Source organism: Amyelois transitella, chromosome 3 (assembly GCF_032362555.1).
Source record: "Amyelois transitella isolate CPQ chromosome 3, ilAmyTran1.1, whole genome shotgun sequence".
Taxonomy (NCBI): domain Eukaryota; kingdom Metazoa; phylum Arthropoda; class Insecta; order Lepidoptera; family Pyralidae; genus Amyelois; species Amyelois transitella.
In genome coordinates, this window is record NC_083506.1 from 4599375 (window position 1) to 4620203 (window position 20829).

At 33.0% G+C, this 20829-nt stretch overlaps 3 protein-coding genes across 6 annotated transcripts; 2 read left to right on the forward strand and 1 right to left on the reverse strand.

Moving 5' to 3' along the window:
• Positions 1-3807: 3807 nt before the first annotated feature.
• Positions 3808-4740, forward strand: LOC106138146 (B1 protein-like). The gene is made up of 2 exons (XM_013339199.2): positions 3808-3880; positions 4384-4740. The coding sequence occupies exons 1-2, from the start codon at positions 3824-3826 to the stop codon at positions 4738-4740; spliced, it is 414 nt and encodes a 137-aa protein (XP_013194653.1). The 5' UTR covers positions 3808-3823.
• Positions 4741-5965: 1225 nt separating this feature from the next.
• Positions 5966-7244, forward strand: LOC106138201 (uncharacterized). Its single transcript, XM_013339288.2, has 2 exons — positions 5966-6080; positions 6520-7244. The coding sequence occupies exons 1-2, from the start codon at positions 6021-6023 to the stop codon at positions 6886-6888; spliced, it is 429 nt and encodes a 142-aa protein (XP_013194742.2). The 5' UTR covers positions 5966-6020; the 3' UTR covers positions 6889-7244.
• Positions 7245-8386: 1142 nt separating this feature from the next.
• Positions 8387-20153, reverse strand: LOC106138202 (adenylate cyclase type 7). 4 transcript variants are annotated; one of them, XM_013339292.2, is made up of 20 exons: positions 19921-20153; positions 17750-17932; positions 16958-17104; positions 15934-16099; positions 15250-15452; positions 14779-14928; positions 14236-14354; positions 13596-13740; positions 12879-13015; positions 12403-12552; positions 12028-12172; positions 11714-11785; positions 11489-11622; positions 11223-11393; positions 10798-11113; positions 10284-10647; positions 9949-10127; positions 9465-9726; positions 9249-9373; positions 8387-9056 (listed from the first exon to the last, which is right to left on the reverse strand). In XM_013339292.2, exons 1-20 carry the CDS (start codon positions 19930-19932, stop codon positions 8664-8666), a joined length of 3573 nt encoding a protein of 1190 aa, XP_013194746.2. In that variant the 5' UTR covers positions 19933-20153; the 3' UTR covers positions 8387-8663. The 4 variants fall into 4 exon arrangements, with proteins under 4 accessions (XP_013194746.2, XP_013194745.2, XP_013194747.2 ...); XM_013339291.2 differs by having other exon boundaries at positions 15244-15452; XM_013339293.2 differs by lacking the exon at positions 19921-20153 and adding an exon at positions 18355-18487 and having other exon boundaries at positions 15244-15452.
• Between the last annotated feature and the right edge of the window lie 676 nt (positions 20154-20829).

The window sequence follows — 20829 nt, forward strand, 5'->3', positions numbered from 1 at the left end:
TACACACACATAAAATCTCGCCTATATCCCTAAGGGGTAGGCATATACTAAATACTTATGTAAATTAAACGTTAGGTACTTGAAATCGAAATTTCCAAATGCATTTATATTATTACGACATATACTTACATACTTTATAAGGTTACCACTTAACACTTAATTATAGATAATAATAGTAGGTAGGTACGTTATTTAATTTGTTTTAAGTGATCCTTAAAGTATTCTATACAAACATAAGGCGACAACTGATGTCCGTACGTCGTTCGGGGTTGGCGCTTCGGAAGAAACCTTACAACTTAATCTGTGTTATTTTCAGAGTGATAAAACATTTTTTTTATTTTACTGAAAGTAAATTTCGTGGTACATATTGAACATTCCAATTATATTTTTTATATCTTAATCTTAATCTTCTGTAATCTTATTTAGTTAGATATAAAAAAGTTTTGAATTAACTCAGCAAAACATTTAGTAACACCTAAGATTAGGAACTTGAAGACAAAACCCTTTTTCTAAATATCATACCAATCGTTACAAATAAAATGACAAAGCTATTCTCTTTCATTATAATCATCCTTGCAGCCGTAGCGCGTCCTCTGCTGATCATAGGCCTCTTGCAAAGACTTCCACCTCACTCTGTCGTAGGCCACCCGCATCCAACGTTTCCCGGCGGACGCGCTATTCTTTTTATTACATGATTATAGCCGTATATCCTAGTTCTGGACACCCTACTATGATTCTTCTCCCTCTAAACTAAATCTAACGCAATAAATGGATTTCGCGCTGTATGTAAGTACCTACTGAAAATGAAATATGTACCGGCAGTTTTATTAACATGGGTTGACGACCCCTGCCACTTCTACGGATTCCTAGCTCCTGTGCTAATTTTTGTCCTAACTGACCTTACTTTATATGCTTGTACATAGAGAAAATTGGAACACCGAATGTATGAATATCGATCTTATATAGCTTGGGTTGTTTCTTTCGTATACGTTATACATAGTTATATTACTTGTTCATTTCGTATGTTGGGTATGTTTAAAACTTTTCTGCTTATAATGAATGTCTAATTGTTACTATGCAACTTGTACAAAATTATAAAATCATGACTAAAACAAATCATTGTTCAAATTGATACCACTACCTATATCGTATCGTAGGTAATTATTATATGGTATATTATATTAGTATAGGTATAGAAAAAATTAAGATAATCCTTATAGCTAACGTCAGTACGAGTAGATCTTGTAATCCGATATAGTTTAATTGATTTCAAGTAGGTAATATATATAGTTGGATACTTTGTTACAAGGTGCGGTAATTATCCAACGATTGAAACAGCTGAATGAGCATATGAAATATTTCCCGGTATATAGGTTCTTTTGAATCTTCAACTTGATGTAATGCTTTATCATTCGAATTTTATTCCGTATTTTAGAAAATCAAGCAGAAATAGGAGATTTAAAGATTGCTAGTTGTGATTAAATTAAGCGTTGACTTAAAAAAAAGGAAAAAAATTGTCTGATAGAGAAACAGGAGAGGTCGCTTGATTTTAGTGTGGGAAATGGACTAGGAATTTCCTGTCCAACTGTATAGTTCCTTTTTTTTAGATATAAATAAACTATCTATCATCATCACTATCACTATCACTACATAGTATAAAACAAAGTCGCCCATTTTGTCTGTAGTCCCTTCGTATGCATAAAACTTTAAAACTACGCAACGGATTTTGATGCGGTTTTCACTAATAGAAAGAGTATTTTCTCCGACAGGTTTTTATATATAATTGAAATACATTGAAACTATATTAGCTGAGTTATAGCGATTTATGTCCAAGAAGTCAGAAAAAAAATCTAATTGAAGAATGCATTTGTGCGTGCGCCGCTTATACCGTTGGATACAAGTAAGAACAATGTATAGCAAAAACATTGGTCTTTATTAGTTCTACAAAAAAGTCCGCGATGACATATATGCAGCTTTTTTATTTAAGTCACAAAAACTACTTTTCTGTATTAAAAAAACATTTAATTCGTTGGGTGATGTTTAACTGGTGATATAACCAATAATACATATATCCTTATCAAAATAAGTAAGTTCATCATCACGAGCATTTAATTTAGATTATTTTTGCAGTTTACAGTGTGTTATTTAGACATATAGTTTAGGAGATATCACGATATTAGTATTGCGGCACGGTACGGGCCAGCCGCGGCGGCGGGGGTAGCGTCCCTATAAGACAAAAAAAAATCTGTACATTACTTAAATATTTTTTCCAAAAACTGATAGGGGGGGCGATCAAAGAAGAGTCACAGAAACCAAAAAAACATTTTAATATTTTAAACGCGGTTAAGGGAAAGAGAAGTTATTGTGAATTGAAAATTAGTATCCAATATGTGTTGGTGCGTTGACTGTATTTGTCGAAGTAGCGGGATACACGCAAACGAAGTTGCGCGGGTCAGCTAGTTCTAAATAAAGTAAAGATAAAAATTTACTCTTTATTTTCTTCTTGATATTTTTATTATATTGTCGTATTTGTGGAAGATCCCAGAGTCCCTTGTACATTATTTACGAGCCTTGACAAAGTATATGTTTTTTTCTTTCTGGCTTCAAAGTTAAACAACAAGAAAGAAATGGGAAAAAGGAAGAAACATATGCCTGTGTTCCTTTAAAGCCTCGCTGGATTCTACCTTTAATCATTTCTTTATCAATTTTTTCTTCTCTGTAAGAGAAGAGCATTGGTTAGCTTACAACTCATATTGGTGGTTTTTAAACCCGGCAACCTTTAGTTTTGGTTCGGATACCTTAACCACCCTGCTGATGCCTCTTTGTGTGTGTTTACGTATATTTTTCTATAATCTATGGAAACTAGTTCTCTAGCTTTGCTTTAAATGCATTGAGGCCAGTTGGACGGATGTCTACGGGCTGGACAAGCACTTAGAATGTCACTGCCAGTCAACTTAAAATGACAATTTTTTTACAACTTACAATAAATTAATCCTTCTCGATTTCATCATGACTTACTTTACTTTACTTGTCAAATGGAAACCTTAAAAAATTATCTAAAATAGAGTCTACTTGGTTAAGCCGCAATATAAAAAAATATTTTCTTGTTACTGGTTGACACTAAAAATAATGTAGAATCTAATTTTACTTAGATTACTCGTATATTACAGGCTCCACTCTATTAAGAATGGATACATACATACATACATACATAAACTCACGCCTCTTTCCCGGAGGGGTAGGCAGAGACTACCTCTTTCCACTTGCCACGATCCCTGCATACTTCCTTTGCTTCATCCACATTCATAACTCTCTTCATGCAAGCTCGGCGGTTTCGGGCACTTTTGACCTGACCCTTCACCAGGACGTCCTTAATTTGATCAAGATATGTTCGTCTAGGTCTTCCCACCCCGACCTTTCCCTCCACACTCTCCTTGTATATCTGCTTAGTCAACCTGTTTTCATTCATCCTCTCCACATGACCGAACCATCTCAACATGAATAAGAATGGATCTCTTAATTAAATAGCATATAATAGTTCGCTTGGGTTTTACCCGCGACTTCATTCGCGTGAAACAGTTAAGTATATTACCTAAATAACTTGACAACTCGGGAAGAGTAATTTATGCATGCATAGGTAGGTAAACTCTTTAAATACCTACTTATCCGTAATAACTAGTAACATTGACAGCAAATAGGGCATAGACTTCCTAAGTAAAGTGGTTTACTGTCTTGATTTCCTTCAAAGATCTGTATAAATGAGCGCCCTACGATGCATGCCACTTCAATATTAATATTAAACTAGTTTGGTTCAGTTGCTAAAATGTATTCCATTTATTTTTTGTGTCTTATTGTGGTAGTGTTGGGCGTTCAAGCACATGTAGGTATTTTGTAAATAATTATATTTCTGAAGATGTTCGTAGATTAATAATTAACAACGGTTTGGGGGAAAAAAACGTGAGGCAATGCAATTTTATCAAAATGCTAACCAAAGATTATGAATTATTTTTAATTTTTGACAATGTTTTCATTCAGTTCTTAAATATCATAGAATTGAGATTGTAAGATTGCATAGTGTTACTATCAGACTCTAACGACTGAAATATTCAGCTAAAATAAGCCATTTAAATGAAATTGGCCTCATATTTTAAGTTTTGTGACTTTTGGCTCTTTCAGTCCCGTGACAAAGACGTCAAATATAAGATTGTGTTTAAACATACATAAAAACACGCCTTTTTCCCGGAGGGGTAGGCAGAGAATACATCTTTCCACTTGCCACGATCTCTGCATACTTCTTTCGCTTCATCGACATTCATAGCTCTCTTTATCCAAGCTCGATAAGGTAGTTTGAACTTTGATAATAACGTAAAGAATTCATTTCAGAATGTGCAACTGCCTCAAACTCAAAAAGACAAGGTACACTTATACATTATGGAATGTATGAAACAAACGGGGGTGAAGCCTGAAGTGTTGAAAGACGCCAAACAGGGAAATTTCAAAGACGATGAAGCGTTGAAGAATTTCATACTATGTTTCTTCCAAAAGGCGGGTATCGTAGATCGCGATGGCAAAGTAAATGTAGATGCGGCATTAGCCAAGTTACCTGCGGGAGTTGATAAGGGGGAGGCTAAAACTCTGTTGGAAGGGTGTAAAAAGAAGACAGGAAAAAATGCGGCAGAAACAGCTTTCGAAGTTTTCAAATGTTACTCTCATGGAACAAAATCACACATTCTGTTATAAGTATGTAATTTGATAAATTCTCATGTCATGTCCTTATTTAAATTATTTATGAATATTACGTTGTTTTATTGTGAGTGTTATTTGATATTATTTACTGGTAAATAAATGTTTTGCGAGAGTGTGTTATCGTTAGTTTTTCCGAGTGTGAGCCAGATTTGTCGGGATACCTTAGGATAGAGCCCTATAGTTATTTACCTAATTATCTGCCCATATTATTCGTGGTAGCAGTCATAAGTGGACTCAAAGTCCTCAATAGGGAGAATGCCGCCGTAGAAAACGTCAGAAGAATTATTTTGATTAGGATTTCGTATCACATGGATTATAGTCATACTCACCCCTTCGTAGCGCGGTAAATAATTTTAAAGAAGATCACATCCGGGCTACATAAATACACAGAAGAATAACATTATAAGTATGTACTTAATTTATAATGTACTACCTAATAAGTATTTATATAGGCTAGACTATTGATGTTTCATCTCAACAATCATCATTTAAAAAAATGGTTTCCAATTGGCGTCCTTAATTGATCGTCTGAGAATAATGGACACATCAATTTTTTTCCAGGAAACAACTTAAACCTTGTTTTTTAAATAATAATCAGTTCAAAGTATGCTTAGAAGGATTAAAAATGGACCTTGGATTTTCCTCAGCTCTGTCTTTATACGACTAAACTGGTTCTATAAAACAATGTGATGCCACGATGTTTTTTAACACAATTACATGGAAGAGACTATAAAATAATGACAAGTACTGGAATTAATGTGTCACTACACTAGGTACATTTTTACGGGAGTAATTTTGTGCAAAAATCGCCTTGGGCACTGGTTTACAATATGCGCGCCTCTTATGTCATGTATCTTATAAAATAACACAGTAGTGAAGAGCTGATTGATACATAACGGGGTAGAATAATAAAGTGTAAAATAAAGAATCCATCAACAAAAAAATCTGTCATTAAAAGGTGCTCTGACTAAAATACTAAACAGATTTAGCATACCGTAGTATTTATCTCCAGGCAAAATATGGCATGAGCTCCGCGTAGAAAGGATTTTTTTAAATTCAATGATCTTCGTATATCATATTTTTTTAATTTAATTTTTTTTTGTGTTACCCATCTTTTGTCATTTTTATAGTTTTCCTCTAACGTAAGTACGCCATTGCGCGTGACGTATTTAACTCGAGGTATAAATGCTGACATAGGTTTCAGCTTCATCTCACTCGCAGCTGAGAGTCTTACGAAATTTCCTCATTTTTAAAACTAAAATTATTTCGTAAACATGACCTATGTTTTTGTTTTGTTGATGTGTTTGTTTGCGAGTGTCGCAAGTGCACAAAAGGTGAGTGTTAATTCATTATGTGCCGAACATTAAATCCTATAGCATGATTCCACTTGACCAAGTTTAGACGTCCTAAATGATTCAGTAATTCATTTAGACAAGTGGTAGATATTCCCTGAACAGTTAGGAATAAGTAGTGTAGTAAGCATACAATTTTGAAAAAAATATTTTTGTAATAAATATATTGCCTGCTTTAATTTCGTTGATGTAATTACATTTGAAGCCAAACAAGCCAAAGGTTGACTGTAAGATAATGTTTTGGGTAAGTTAGTTTTTACACGAATTCCCGTCTGACCTCGTGATGAAAAAAATTATGTGCAGGTTTTCCTCAGCTTATTAGTGTTCACCATATTGCACTAAAACCTTGTCAAACTTAAATTTTACAGTTTAGTAGTTGGAGTAAACATTTGGTCTTATTGAATTTATATCATAATTACAGGACTCTCTTCGCGTCCCTCCAAACATAGTTCAATCAGCATTAAATTGTATGGCTGAGACCGGCGTGAATCCTGATGTTCTTCCCCGACTGGGAAACCCGGCTATATACGCCAGGAATGACGACAAAAGGTTGCAAAAATTCATCAATTGTACTTTCAACAAATTGGGGTATGCGAAGAAGAACGGCCGCGTGAGAGTTGAAAAAGTTGCAGAGTTGCTTCCTAGAGATATTGATAACGAAACAAGATTAGCGCTGAAGAAGGTGGTTGGAGAATGCAATAAAGAAACTGGTGCTGACGCAGCAGAAACGACATTCAAAATATTTGGTTGCTTTATCAGGACCTCGCCAATGAAGTTGTCGTTAGCTTAATTTGGTTTAATTCTGACTTGTTAGTCTAGATATAACTGGAAAGCATTTATTACTATATATCCTACAATCAAAAACAATCCAAGCTTATATTTTAAAATTCCCAAGTGAATTTGTTCGTAGGTACATTGTGTGCCAGTCCCGTTTTTACGTTTGATTTATAAATCTTGCTGAAATAATTTACGAATATTTTAACTTGTAAATTCTAGGTGGAAAAGTATATTATTTATTTCAGACAAATACTTCTTCCATATGATTGATAATAGTTACGTAAGAGTATAAGCTGAAGTAAGTGCATAATAAATAAGTTTGTCGTCCCACAAATAAAAATTATGACATTTTCACTTAATGGTTTAATTTATTATAATTTATTTAACATATCTTAATTCTAGCTAATTTTATAAATGCAAAATTAAGATTACTTGTTTGTTGTCTCTTCACGCGTTATTTTCTTCTTCCTGGCTATAATCCCAGTTGCATCTTCACTACTCTTGAGAGGAGCCTAGGATACTCGTAAGCCCTTGACCAGGGATCTTTGATTGGGTGAGTCGGGTTTTAGACGAAGCGACTCCCATCTGACTTCCGCAATATTTGCAGGGGAACCTAATGCGTACTGGATCATATGGTCCCACATCCAGTTGCAAGAATGTGCCCGTTTCCTCACCATGTTTTCCCACATCGTAAGACTATCGGTCAGTATGTAAACTAATATAAGTTATGTACTTCGAAAATAGTCACTGGTACATGGCCGCGGTATGATTCGAACTGGCTGCCTTTATGCACAAACGCGTTTTAACCAGGCACCTTACCGATTCGACCATTGACGCTCTTCACGCGTTATCTACTGAATCTAATAACTAATCTTCTTGAAATTTAATTAAGATATATGTGTTAATTATATATGTATATATAATTAAGATTCTGAAAGGAGACATCTTTCATTGCGATTAACATGTTTCCTTGCTTAATTCACGCGGGCGAAGCCACGGGTAAAAGCTAGAAAGTCTGCACAAATTCATGAATAAAAATAGTTCATTTAAAAATGGCAAAAATTCATGGGCAATCTTATTATTTTTTTTACTGACAAATTCCTATCCCAGGGCTCAAAAAGGCTTCTGTTGATTCGACTTTTAAAATTTGAGAAAAATAGCCGATGTTTTTTGCCACATGAGCAGAATGAGACAAGATACAACATTTTAAAATTAATATTGCATATCTTAGATAGCTAGGCGTCGATATCAATTACCAATCGGCATTGTATTGACAGAATTACATAATTGGTTACGTGATATCATCATTAATGGCCTGGTGCAGCTTCTGTAAAGTTCAGCAAATATATCAATGTGGATAATTGTGGTAAAAGGTAAAAGGAGAATAATGTGTGTAATGCAAACGTTGTTTCTTGTTTGCTAGTATTTATAAAGATTAAATTTCTAACATATATTTTTTTAATTACAACATGTGCACAATGTTATGTTAATATAAATAATACGAAAAAGGATTAATTTAACTAAAAGTTTGTACAAATTTATTTTTGTCAACACTTTATTTACACTTTTTTCATCTATTGTATTCACCCACATAAAATACAAATATGTAGTTTAAACCTTACCCAATTGAAGTTCAAAATTCTTGTATATTTTATAAATACATAAACTGTTAATTGACAACGAACATTCTCTAAAAAATCAGATTCTGTAGTACATGTAATTAAATTTCACAATGGAAGATCTCCAGAAACGTTATTAATTGAACTAAATATAAGAAAGAAAGCAGTCTTATAAACGAGTTTCTATAATTTCAGTGTATGTTGAATCACGAGGTGTTTCAAAGGCATCTGAGGAGTCCACGTCTATTGGAGTAACAGTTCTGCTTAGACTGATATCGTCATGTACAGACAAACCTCCATTGCGAACTGAGTATTGTGATTTAGTACCAAATGTTTCTGAGTCTGATGAGACATCTTCATCAACACTATTTCGAGCTGAATAATAAGCAGTAAAGTCCTTTTTACAATAGTCACTGCTACGTTTCTTTCTGACCAGGTTATAATTTTCATCTAACGGCACGAAGTATGTTTTTATGTACCCAGCTCCCTTAACGAATGTTTCCCCTCTAAAACTTGTCAAAATACCGCATTCATCCAATATGAAAGCAGTATTTTCTGTAACCTGTAAGAAGTTCATTAAAATTTTAAATGTTGAAAGCATATGTATTATAGCTCTTTGGTAAACTCCGGATAAAAATATAGAAATAGCGTACAACAACATTTGAATCAAAACATTATTATAACTGATCAATAAATCGTAAAGAAGTTCAAATAAAATAAAATAAAAATAGTTTTATCATAGACGTAAGCGTACTTGAATTTTACCAGTCTCCCCTGTAGAATCCATTCTAGACGCCATATTGACTGCATGGCCCCATATATCATAAAGTGGCTTAGACGATCCAACTACACCTGCTGCTACTTCTCCATTTGATATCCCTGAAAGAAAAAAAAAAAGTTATAGAAAGGCATGTTGCTTTTCAAAGATATACCAGTAATGACTTTAAAAAATTAAAACGTTGTGATTTACCGATTCTTAGATTTAATCCTTCAAAATTCTGAAACGAACTTCTGTTAAAGTCTTGCAATTTCATCATCATTGCAGCTGCAAACTCCACCATAGTCATCACTAATGCTCGATTGTAAAGCGTGTTAGGGCCCAGTTTAGAATGGGTTGATGTTGAATCAAAAGAATTTCTTCTATTGGGATCTAAACCACATGCGGCCATGTAGGTCCATCCGGCCATCTTAATTTTTTCTACTTTGTATGTTGAAGTTCCCGTCATTAATAACTGAAAATAAAATGATATATTATGTACAAAATTAAATTATTAATATTTTTTTTGCTAATAATTCGTGTTTTATGGCGATATAGTCTCAAATTAATTTTATGATTTTGAATCCTATAAAAATTTTGTTGTCCGTAAAGTGGATCAATGAATCCGGTTGACGCTATAAAGACGGGCTAGTGAAATAGCTGTCCAAAAATATGATGTTATGTTGGAGATACTTACTCGATCAAAATCAGAAATGACGCTATCTAGCATGCTAAGAACAATTTTGTCACTGAGATCGGCATCATCTTCCATACCAAGCTTGTAGTCAGTGAGTGAAGCGAACATTACCGCAACATTGTCATATTTCTCGTAATACAACTCATCAAGAGATCTGTTTAGGTTCAAATAAACTTGTACTAAAATATAAAAAAATGTTAGTCATGACAATCGTAAAGTAACAATCAAATTCTATTAAATTATTACACAAAATTATATAAAAACCGAAGAATGTACAATCTTGTTGGGTACAAAAAGGAATACATTATAAATAATATAAAACATTTGAAACTTACCAACGTGAGCAGGTAATATGTTTTCCAACAACATATTATTGACTTTCAACATTGTTTCAGCCTCATGCTGCTCCTCACTCAGCTGTGTTTGCCACAAATGATCCAATCTGTTCCTATACTCTGTCGTTCTATCAATAAAGTATAGAGTGACTGTTATGAAAACAACGGACAGTGTATGGGACACCCTTGGATCCAAACCTACATTCCAGGTTATATCTGATGCAAAAAGCGAAGTCTTTATTTCCCAAACAACCCATAAGTAGAAGACAGTCATTCCACCAGCGACAATCCATTTGAAGATAAAAAAGACTCTACTAAATAAAAAATTAAGCAGCAAAGCCAAACCCCAACATTGAGTCACGTGCTAAAATAAAAACGAATTATAAGTAATAACAAATATACTTTAGCTAGATTTGTGAAGTATGTATAATGATGATAACTTGATAATTTTATTGAACCTAGTTTTGCAACAAGGCCTGATCAATGTTTGATATGATTTAAAAAAGATAATTACCCACGAAGACACGCAGTTTGATAGCACTGTATGTGTTATAGGGTCTACTTCAACTTCTGAGCATCCGATGACATTCACAATAGATGTTGCGGAGAGTCCAAAACTGATAATTAAATACATTGCAGTTCTCAACTTGGCTGATTTTATTATTTTAACTGAAGTGTCGTAAATAGATCGCAAAAACTGATTTCTCGGTTCCTCTATACCTCTAAAGGCAGTCCATATGAAATGAAACCAAGTCAAGGGCTGTATAGCTAGTAAAATGAATACAAATAGTGCAAACAGACACCACGTGTACCATTGGAATCCTTTGAACCTGAAAATAATTTTTTTAAGCAACGGAATGTTTGGAAAGTCATAATTTTGTTACAGTTTGTCATTTGCATGACCTACGAAAATTTAGATCATTATCAAAGAAGGCTCACCAGTTAGTCGTAAGACCATTGATCAATAACAACAGAATAAGTATTATAAGACAACACGTTATATAGTATTTGAATAGAGGATCTGGTAACATTAGAAATGCTTTCTCCATTTTAAAGTCTTTGTACATCAAAGAAAATCTATTTAGCCTAGATTCCTTTTTATATTGATCTCTGAAAACAAGAATATTTTTAATTTATTAGGTTATAGCATAAGATATACGAAGGTAATTTTAGTATAAAAATATGTATTGTTAACATTATCTTACTTTCCATTAGTCATATCCTCAATTTCTTGCGTCATTTGAGCATCGGCTGCCTTTAGCATTTGCTGATATTCCACCAGGTTTTCGTCCATAAATGACGTCGTCCTTCGAAAATTAGAGGTTCTCCTTTCCGATCGCTACTGAAATTATAAAGAAGATTGAAAAGTATTACAATTTTACTTAAACATTAAAGACAATAATTCAAATGAGAAATAATTTGGGACTTACTCTAGTAGAAGTTTTGGTCAAAAGTTTGTTTAAGCCAACGGATGCTCTTCTGAATGGTTTGTATTCTTGCGCCTAAAATCAGTGATGAATCAACATTATTAGATCTTACATCTTACACACGAATAATTCTTAAAATTTACATAAGTAAGCTTCTAAGAGAAAAATAGGCCGGCAAAGATAAAAAGATAAATACAGCGAATATAATTTCCATTAATTTGTAACTTATTTATATAATATTTGTAACTTAATTATAATCAAAGTGTCATTGTGTTGTACCGCCTACTAAATTATAATAAGCAAATATTTAAACTTACTCGCATAGGTCTTGACAGCAGATAAGTCTCTAGCTTATGTTTAGTTATAAACTCATCGCTTTGCGAAGCAAAATTAGGTTCAATTATGTATTCCCTAGCAACATCTATTAAATGCTCAAGTGTTTGTTTCGTCACATGTACTTTACTGAAAAAAGATTAAAGTCATTTATTCGTTAATAATTGGCTAACATTTTCTGCAACTGCTATAAGTTTCTTTCTTTTATCTATTACGAGTATTCGAATTGACGGCAAATTGCAATAAATACTTATTTGCCAAGATATTGTGGCTTTGAAAACTGTAGCAAAATAAATAGCACCTGATCTTCCATACACGAAAGAATAGGGTATTAATATTCACTTATTTGACCACCTTACCCCGCTTGACCCGTAGATTCCATTTTGCTGGCTATTGTGACATCTTTGGACCATATATCAAACTGCCATTTTCTTATGCCAATGAGACCACTAAGTATTCTTCCTGAATGGACACCTATCCTCATATCTATGTTGAGTGACCGTTTTTCTCTGAAAAGTTAATTAATTATATTATAATCATAAATGTATGACTGATGACAACGTTCAAATTTCAGCAGTAAAATTCGGAATATATAATAATATGCTAATGCTACGAACATTTGTTTTGAAGAATTTTCTTTTAAGATCTTATTTATTGAGTACAATGAGAATTAAATTTTGATATATATAATAATATGCTAGTGCTACGAACATTTGTTTTGAAGAATTTTCTTCTAAGATCTTATTTATTGAGTACAATGAGAATTAAATTTTGATTATCGAAATTCAATATAAACCACTGCACGGTCTCTAAAACTATGAAGCTTTATAGATACCTGACGTCCTTAATAATGTAAATCATTTCTAAACCCAAATCGACGCAGTTTTTGGCGTGATGAGCTGTAGGTTTTGGTATTCCACTAACGCAGTAATAGCAATCTCCCAAGAATTTAATTCTTAAAACGTCTTGTTCCTATAAAGTAAGAGAAGGAAACTACTATTTAGCATTCCTTTACTTTTGAAATCAAGTGAATCTGATTTTTCGTGAGTTACAATATCAGAAAGCCTTATTATTAAACTTCGAATAGACCTCGTTCTTGTTAAATATCAATTTTATCAGTAATAAACACTGAAGTTGGATTAAAAGGATTATCGACATGAATCAGAAATCACATGTAATGAGCAATTGATACGCATAGTCTTAAATGTCGAGAGCTAGGTATATTTCGTTTAAGTAACATGTAGTCAATATGCCAATTCTTAGAAATTAAAGAAACATTGGTTTTCTTTTGAAATAACATTTAACTAATAATAATATTTCCCATGTTTCAGAAGGTACACATTATATTGAAGGTCATATTGATCTGTAGTAAATTCATAACTAAATAAACACTACTAATGAAGGTATTATAAAAAAACTGTTTTTGTTTCAAAGTCTACACATAGCCAACAATCTTAAAAAGACTGTCCACTGACGTCCACGTTCAGCTAGCGTATGGCTTAATGAATTGAGATTGTTGAAAAAAAAAAATTGTTTCCAAATTGGTTCAAACCTCAGAGGCCTCATCGAATCTTCCAAATAGTTCGTTGAGCAGTTCCACCATACGAAGTGGAGACAGAGTAGTAGAGATCATTGTATAATTCACGACGTCTGCGTACAAAATGCTCACATTATCATGCTCTTCGACGTATCGTTCACTGAAAAAAATGTTTTGATCTATGTAATATAAAATGCTAAGTGACCCTTTTGGGGTAATCTCCTCTTCAAGGCACTCACAGATAATGAAGATATCAGAATAAAATTTTGTAAATATGGATTCGGGGAAGTCCTCATTGCTGTATATTTGAATAAAATGTTATCAATCATATGCGAATTAAATTCTAAATGATTGATTCATAAGTAGAATTTGATTAATATGATTAATTATTTCCTCCACTCGGAATCAATAATAGTTCCAACATAAACACAGTTCTCACATAGATGAGGGGTACATGGGGGATACATGATAAATTCATGCTTATTATATTATACGGAGGTGTTTTTAAATTTATGTTTCTAAAAATAAACTCTAAAACTAATTTGACATTTTGTGTAGAAGACTACACTTTTAAAAGTGACTTGAGCTTTATTGATTTCTAAAAAATCCTACAGGAACTTCCGAAGGTTTTTGAATCATACTATGAAATACTTACTTAAAAGATTTTATGCTCTGCGTCAAATTGTGAGATTGCAACCTCAAATAAATAGTTCTGACGTCTTGTCTTACTTTAGAAACAATGTGTTCTGGAAGTATACTCAGCATAAGACGTTCCTGAAAAAAAAAAGCAATTGGAAGTAACGCAAATGGATATTTTATTTATTATTTTTTTTATATTATGTTTTGTACGTTACAGATATTCTTTTTTGTGCATTTTGATGAAATATGTGGAGATTTTTGTAAATTTTTAGCAATGGTTTTTACTTATAATTTATATTAACTTTTGACGAAGCATCTTGCTGAATAATTGTTGGTAAAGAACTTATGTGACATGTGATGCTTATAACGGGATATTGAACTTCAATTTCTTTTATTTCATATTTTATTTTGGTTAACTTTTTGCTTCTTGAAGACACCCAGCACAAGAAGTTATTACTTTAATTTCTTCTGTGCTCTTTTCTCTATTTTCTTTACATCTTTTTATTTCAAATTATCTTTGAGTGGAGTCATTGCCTGTCATTTTCTTTGATTAACTCACCTCTTGGTCTCTGACGAACTTCAATCGCAGCGTACTCTCTACACAAGCCCGCCTGTCTAGGAATGACCTCCTTGTTACAATTTCATTCATCAGCCTAAAGTAGGTGCCCATTAAGTTGACCCCAATCATGTATATGATGTCCGAGGATATCTGAAAAATATAAATAATGAAACAAGTGTCTCAACAGTCCGCGTCCTGATTTAGACTTACGCGGCGTGCTGGCTGCTGACTTCGTGTAAAAACTTGACTTACCCAATCCACGATCATGGTTAAAGGGCATACACGGCCTCCTCTCCAGAGAGGTAATGATGTAACCAGGACTTGTTATGATTATCCGCTATAAAAGGATTTTGGATTATTGCCATATCATGGCGATAATTCAAAGTCCTTTTATAGCCTTATATATTTCAAAGCTCCCCATCAAATAGCTTATAAGTTAAGGTTAGTAAAAAGAGTCATTCTAACCCTTACCACGACCCCAATCTGGGGGTCTCCGGCATAAGTGAAAAGTGCGATGATGAGGATGTAGACCGTGCTTACGAGAACTCCAAGTAATATACACATAAAGTTGTTCCTCAAGGGTAGAAATATGTAAATAGATAACAGCGCCATCGTGGAGTAGGCCGGGCGTAAAGCGAAACCTTCATTGGCGCTGTATATCGGGACAGCCACATCTAAAAGAATACTTATCTGATTAAACATTGTAATAAATAAATAAATATAAACGGGACTTAAATAAAAACATTGTTATCTTTATAATTATTTTAAAAATGGTTAAAGTATCTATAAAAAAGGGTGACAAACAGATTCATTTCCTACTATCTCATGTACCAATGGCTCTTTCTTTCTACTGAGTGATGTTTTATAGTTTGATTGCTATTATAGATTGCTGCTGAGTGGTATTTACTCTTACGGTAAGGGAAAATATAATGAGGAAACCTACATATTCAGATAACTGGATGTCTAACTATCCTACTAATGCTTCATGCCTCACCAAATTGTAACCTTTTTTATTAAGTTATTTAACAAATAAAGCTATTTAAGAATCTAAGTTCTTGGTCTTGTCCTCTGTAATATGGATTGATGTGGGATTCTATTTTTATTTGGTATTCATTTCAAAACTGATAAGTAAAAACGCTAATTTCTTAAACTCACCAGTAACCACGAGATCAAGAGTTATGACGACAGTGACCAAAATTGGCATCCAAAACCACTTTTTTCTTAATGGATCATAAAAACATTTCCAAACGGACAGTATAGGTATTGATATTCTCAAGATATACATTCCCATGGATAGGTATGTAGATTGTGACTGTGCATCCTGAAAAAGAAGTAAATAAATTTGCTTTCATACGAAGCGAGGCGATGTAAGAACTTGGTGTGTGCTAGCCGCTTGTCATTTCGCGTAGATTATAATAATTATTCAAGGAAAAGTAATATAATTTAAGTAAAGTTACTTACAAGATTTAAATAATTAAAGTATTAGAATTAAAGTTATATCAGGTCAAATTAGCGGGCGGCGGGCTGACCCTGTCACAAATAACCAGTATCAAATTGGTGCCGTTTCATTTTATTTCAAATTGTATGACCACGCTACACTACTCACTTGTTTTTGTATTTCAAAAATAGAAACTAATTGGTCAAAATATCTATAGAAAATAGACGATAAGACTAACTGATTGACTAATAAATTTTCCCGGAACTCGTAAATTTGTAGGATTCTTCGTTTGACGCGGGCGTGATCTAGTAACGTATCGTTCTTTTTATGATATCAAACTGTAAAATAAAACCTTTGTTACTATTTTTAAAAAATTATTAGTAGTTTTTTATTTAATAGTAAGGTATTAAATTTAGATCTGTCATAATCAATCGACATTATTTTGTAGATAGCAAAAAGTACCTGATAGTGGAGATTACCTTATATCCGGCAACAAAGCCGAAAGGCAGGAAAAATTCCTATTATCAAATTTTATGATGGTTTAATTTCGAAGAATCAGAATTAGTGAAAAAACAGAGTATTAACTAGTGTTTAAAAAATTTAAGGGTTGTTCTTTAGAAAGCGTCGGTAGTGATGTTAAAACCATACCCAAAATAAGTTCTTAATATTGTTTATAGTTTATGCTATTTTCAACTATATAAGAATGTTTTTTCATAAGTAGGCTTAGTGATATCAACTTACCTCTGAGTATGTAGAAATGATAACCAAAACAATGTGAATCGTAGAAAATGTTACAAGTAATGTGATATAAATATAAATTAATGTTTCTCTTAATTTATCGTCGTATTTTCTATACAACCCTTCCAGATCTTTTTGATCAAACTGATCCTGAAAAAAAGGGATTCATCAAATCAAATTATATTCATTTGCAAATACAGGTAATAATTATTGTGCGAATGGTAATAATTTTTTAATCATTTTAATATGTACGAGACATTGTTTCAGTTTTTGGTTGGTTTTTCCAACTATTATCACAGTTGAAGGAAATATTTCCCATAATGAACTTATTGTTAGCCATTTAACAATAGATAAGTTACTGTCGATTCGTTTGAAAACACTAACAAAATGACATGATTCACTTGTAATTTACGCAACCGAATCGGAGCGGAGATGCGAAAACATGCCTAAACGCCAATTTATGTGACTTTAGTGCGGCGTTCGATTTCCTGTGAATTACCGCGACTGTTGAATGACACGAGGCCTACAGCCGCAGCGCCACATTGTTCCATACAAATTAGAGCCATTTGGGAATCCTAATGCGTGCCGCGTTTCTGAATGTGAATTTTGAAAATTTACGCCAACGGGCTCTCGTGGTTGCGGCGAATCCATTTCTATTGTCAATGATGTTTTGTCGATAACACAAAAGTGGATTTGAGGATGTTCGCTTGATTTTGATATTTCCACATTATCTTGTATAAAGAGCAGCAAGCGAATGATTAAGGTGTGATTTTATTTATATTTATTGTTATATACCCTCAAATACTTCCAGTTCCACTGCTTCCCTCCAGCTTGTTCGTTCTCCTGAGTCCTAAACTCGTGCAGCGATGACAGCACGCTCGTGGCCCTGGCCGTGTTCATGGAGTATCTGGTCAACAGCTCCAGACCCCCGACCTGCAGGGTCACTGACCCCGTGGTCCGGGAGAACTCCTGGTCTTCCTGCAGGTTTTACGATGAAATGAAATAAAACTGTGCTGTACATACAGACTATATACAGACAATATACATACATACATATTATCACGTCTTAATTCTTTACGGGGTAATAGTCTTGATGCTTAATGATGGAATTGAGATTCAAATAGTGACAGATTGCTAGCCCTACAAGATTTTTTATTGTTTATAAGCCTTGCTCTTAATCGCCTTTTATGATTTACATGGAAAAATATATCTTATTATTAAGTGCCAGGAATCATCTGCACAATGTGTTGATTGAACTGATATCGTTTGCACAGAATGATTATTGTTGTTTCTTTCTGATGGGCATAGAAGTAAAACTTAATTTTTGTTTCAACAGCAGTGTGAGTGACTGATTAAAAATAGGTAGGTATATTCATTGACTAATGACTCAATAAACTTACACTATGTCTGTGTTTATCATTTTTACAAATAAAAGGATAATTTTATCTTCCTCCGTGTGGTTCCCAGCACTTGATTTCTCTCCCATGGATGTCGAAAAAGGCGACTAAGGGATATATAAACTTGGGTATCTTCTTGTAGACGATGGGCTAGCAACCTGTAACTATTTAAACCCAATTCCATTATAAAGCTATACAGTTGAACGTAGTCTGTCTGTCTTTTCAAGACTCTGATTACCACGCAAGAGATATAGACGTGATAATATTACATACATATTATCTCGTCTAGATCCGTTATATGTTTTATCATCGGCAGAGGAACTATGATAAAGGACAAAGCTACTTCGAATATGACAAAGAATTTATAGGTACACTATGCGACCACGATCTAGTGAATTTTTCAGTTGTCTGTTGACGGAAATGATTTCGCTTGGCGTAAAAATAGATAGCCATTTGCAAACAAAGAATAAATTTAGTTAGTAAAAGGCATAGGAGAAAAGCCTGATTAAAGCTAATCAAAGAAAAACAGCCGTATTTATTTCGATTTATAATATTCTTTAAGTATCTCTTAGGTTTTAAAAAAAAAATGCTATGTTCTTTTTCTGGGTAAACTCTATTTCTGTACCAAATTTCATTAAAATCGGTTAAGTGGTTTAGGTGTTACTATCGCATTTATAATTTTAAAAAAGAATAGGGATTGTTATCAACTAATGTATTATACAATCACAAGATCTTATTTATCTTATTTGGGGAAGTCCAATTTGATAGTAATTATAGCACGGATTATTTTTTAGGGATCCGTACTTCACAAAAAGTAGCATAAATCTTTTCCTGAGTCGCCTTTTACGACATCAATTGGTAAGAGGTGAAGTGCCGGAAATCACACGGCACAAAAACTAAACGCTTAAAAAAATAACCTGCATGTCTCAAGTAATCGCTTAAAATTTTAAAAATCCGATTAATTTGTAATTCGTATATTATACCTTAACTATAGATTATGTGTTTGAAATTTTCTAGTAAAAATAAAAAAAAAAAAATAACGCACCAACGATACAATAAAATTTCGCATGCCAGTTTTATTTTAAAGATTTTACATGATATTAATAATGTTAATGTCATACGAGATAGTCACAGACATTTCGATTGATAACACAATGCTACAGCGCATTCCTGATTACCTTTCGATTACAAATATCATACAACTACACTGATTATAAATTAAGCTAATGTTTTTAATTTAACGAACCATTGGGAAATTAGCATTGCAATACTACTTGTAATGAGGAAATTATAAAAACAATTTGATATATATTTTCTCAATTTAAGACTGTTATTACTCCATGTATTCAAGTTATTTTATTTTATTGAAAATTAACGGTCACTTTAGACAAATTTAGGTAGTTGACGAAGAATGTATCTAAAAAACTCTTGTAGCCATTTAACTAAGCATTTGAAGTTGATAATTTTTTAAACTTTTAGATCATTGGAATCACAAATTAACGTTTTCTGTCATGAATAAATAACTAATTAAAACATTTGTTTCTATGTATGAATAAAAAATGAACTCACCATAATTGTCATATGTAATTAATCATCACTTTGAACAGAAAATGAATTTCGACGCAGTTAACAATATTTTTATTCCTGTAAAATTGCCCTGTAAAGTTTGTGACTATGGACTCAGTTTGTCTCATAGGGGCTAACTAAATACGCGATATGTGTGTGTCAAAATATTTTGTTTCTAAAACAACACAGGCCACTGTTCGCCGACAATTGAACATTAACACTGATAAAATACACTCAACGGAAAGATATTGGCAGATAATGTTAATCGCATTTAATCCGTTTTCCAATCAAATCTTTATGAATTATTCGAATCACACTATTTTTATATTGATAACTATTTTAGCGATTTTAGAATGTTATCAGTTTTCGCACTTTAGTGGTCGGCAACCTATAGGTTTGTGATTGGTGAATTCGTGATTTACTCGTCCCAACTTCATTATGGTACAGTTATGTGGAAATTGTAAAATAAACACATTCATAATATTTACAGTTTCTGTTAGATATGTGTCAGAAACCTTTGAAATATTCTAAACACCTACTATGCGAAAAAAATCACGTGACGCAATGCTTCACGTCATATTTGGTAGAACTATGGACGCTTAACTACTTACTTATATATATATATATATATATATATATATATGGAAATATAATAACATCACGTCTCTTTCCTGATGATGTAACCAGAGACTGCATGTTTCAACTTGTCACAATCCTTCATACTACTTTCGCATCATCTAAATTCATCAATCTCTTCATGCAAGATTGTCGGTTTCGGGTTCTCTTATCATGACCTATCGCTCTTAATTACTAATATTAATTTAATTGTATCGAAAACAGACTGAATCTATCTTATTAATTATGTTAGCTTCTCTTGGTCTTCATTATGAATAATACAGTAGGAGTGAGTAG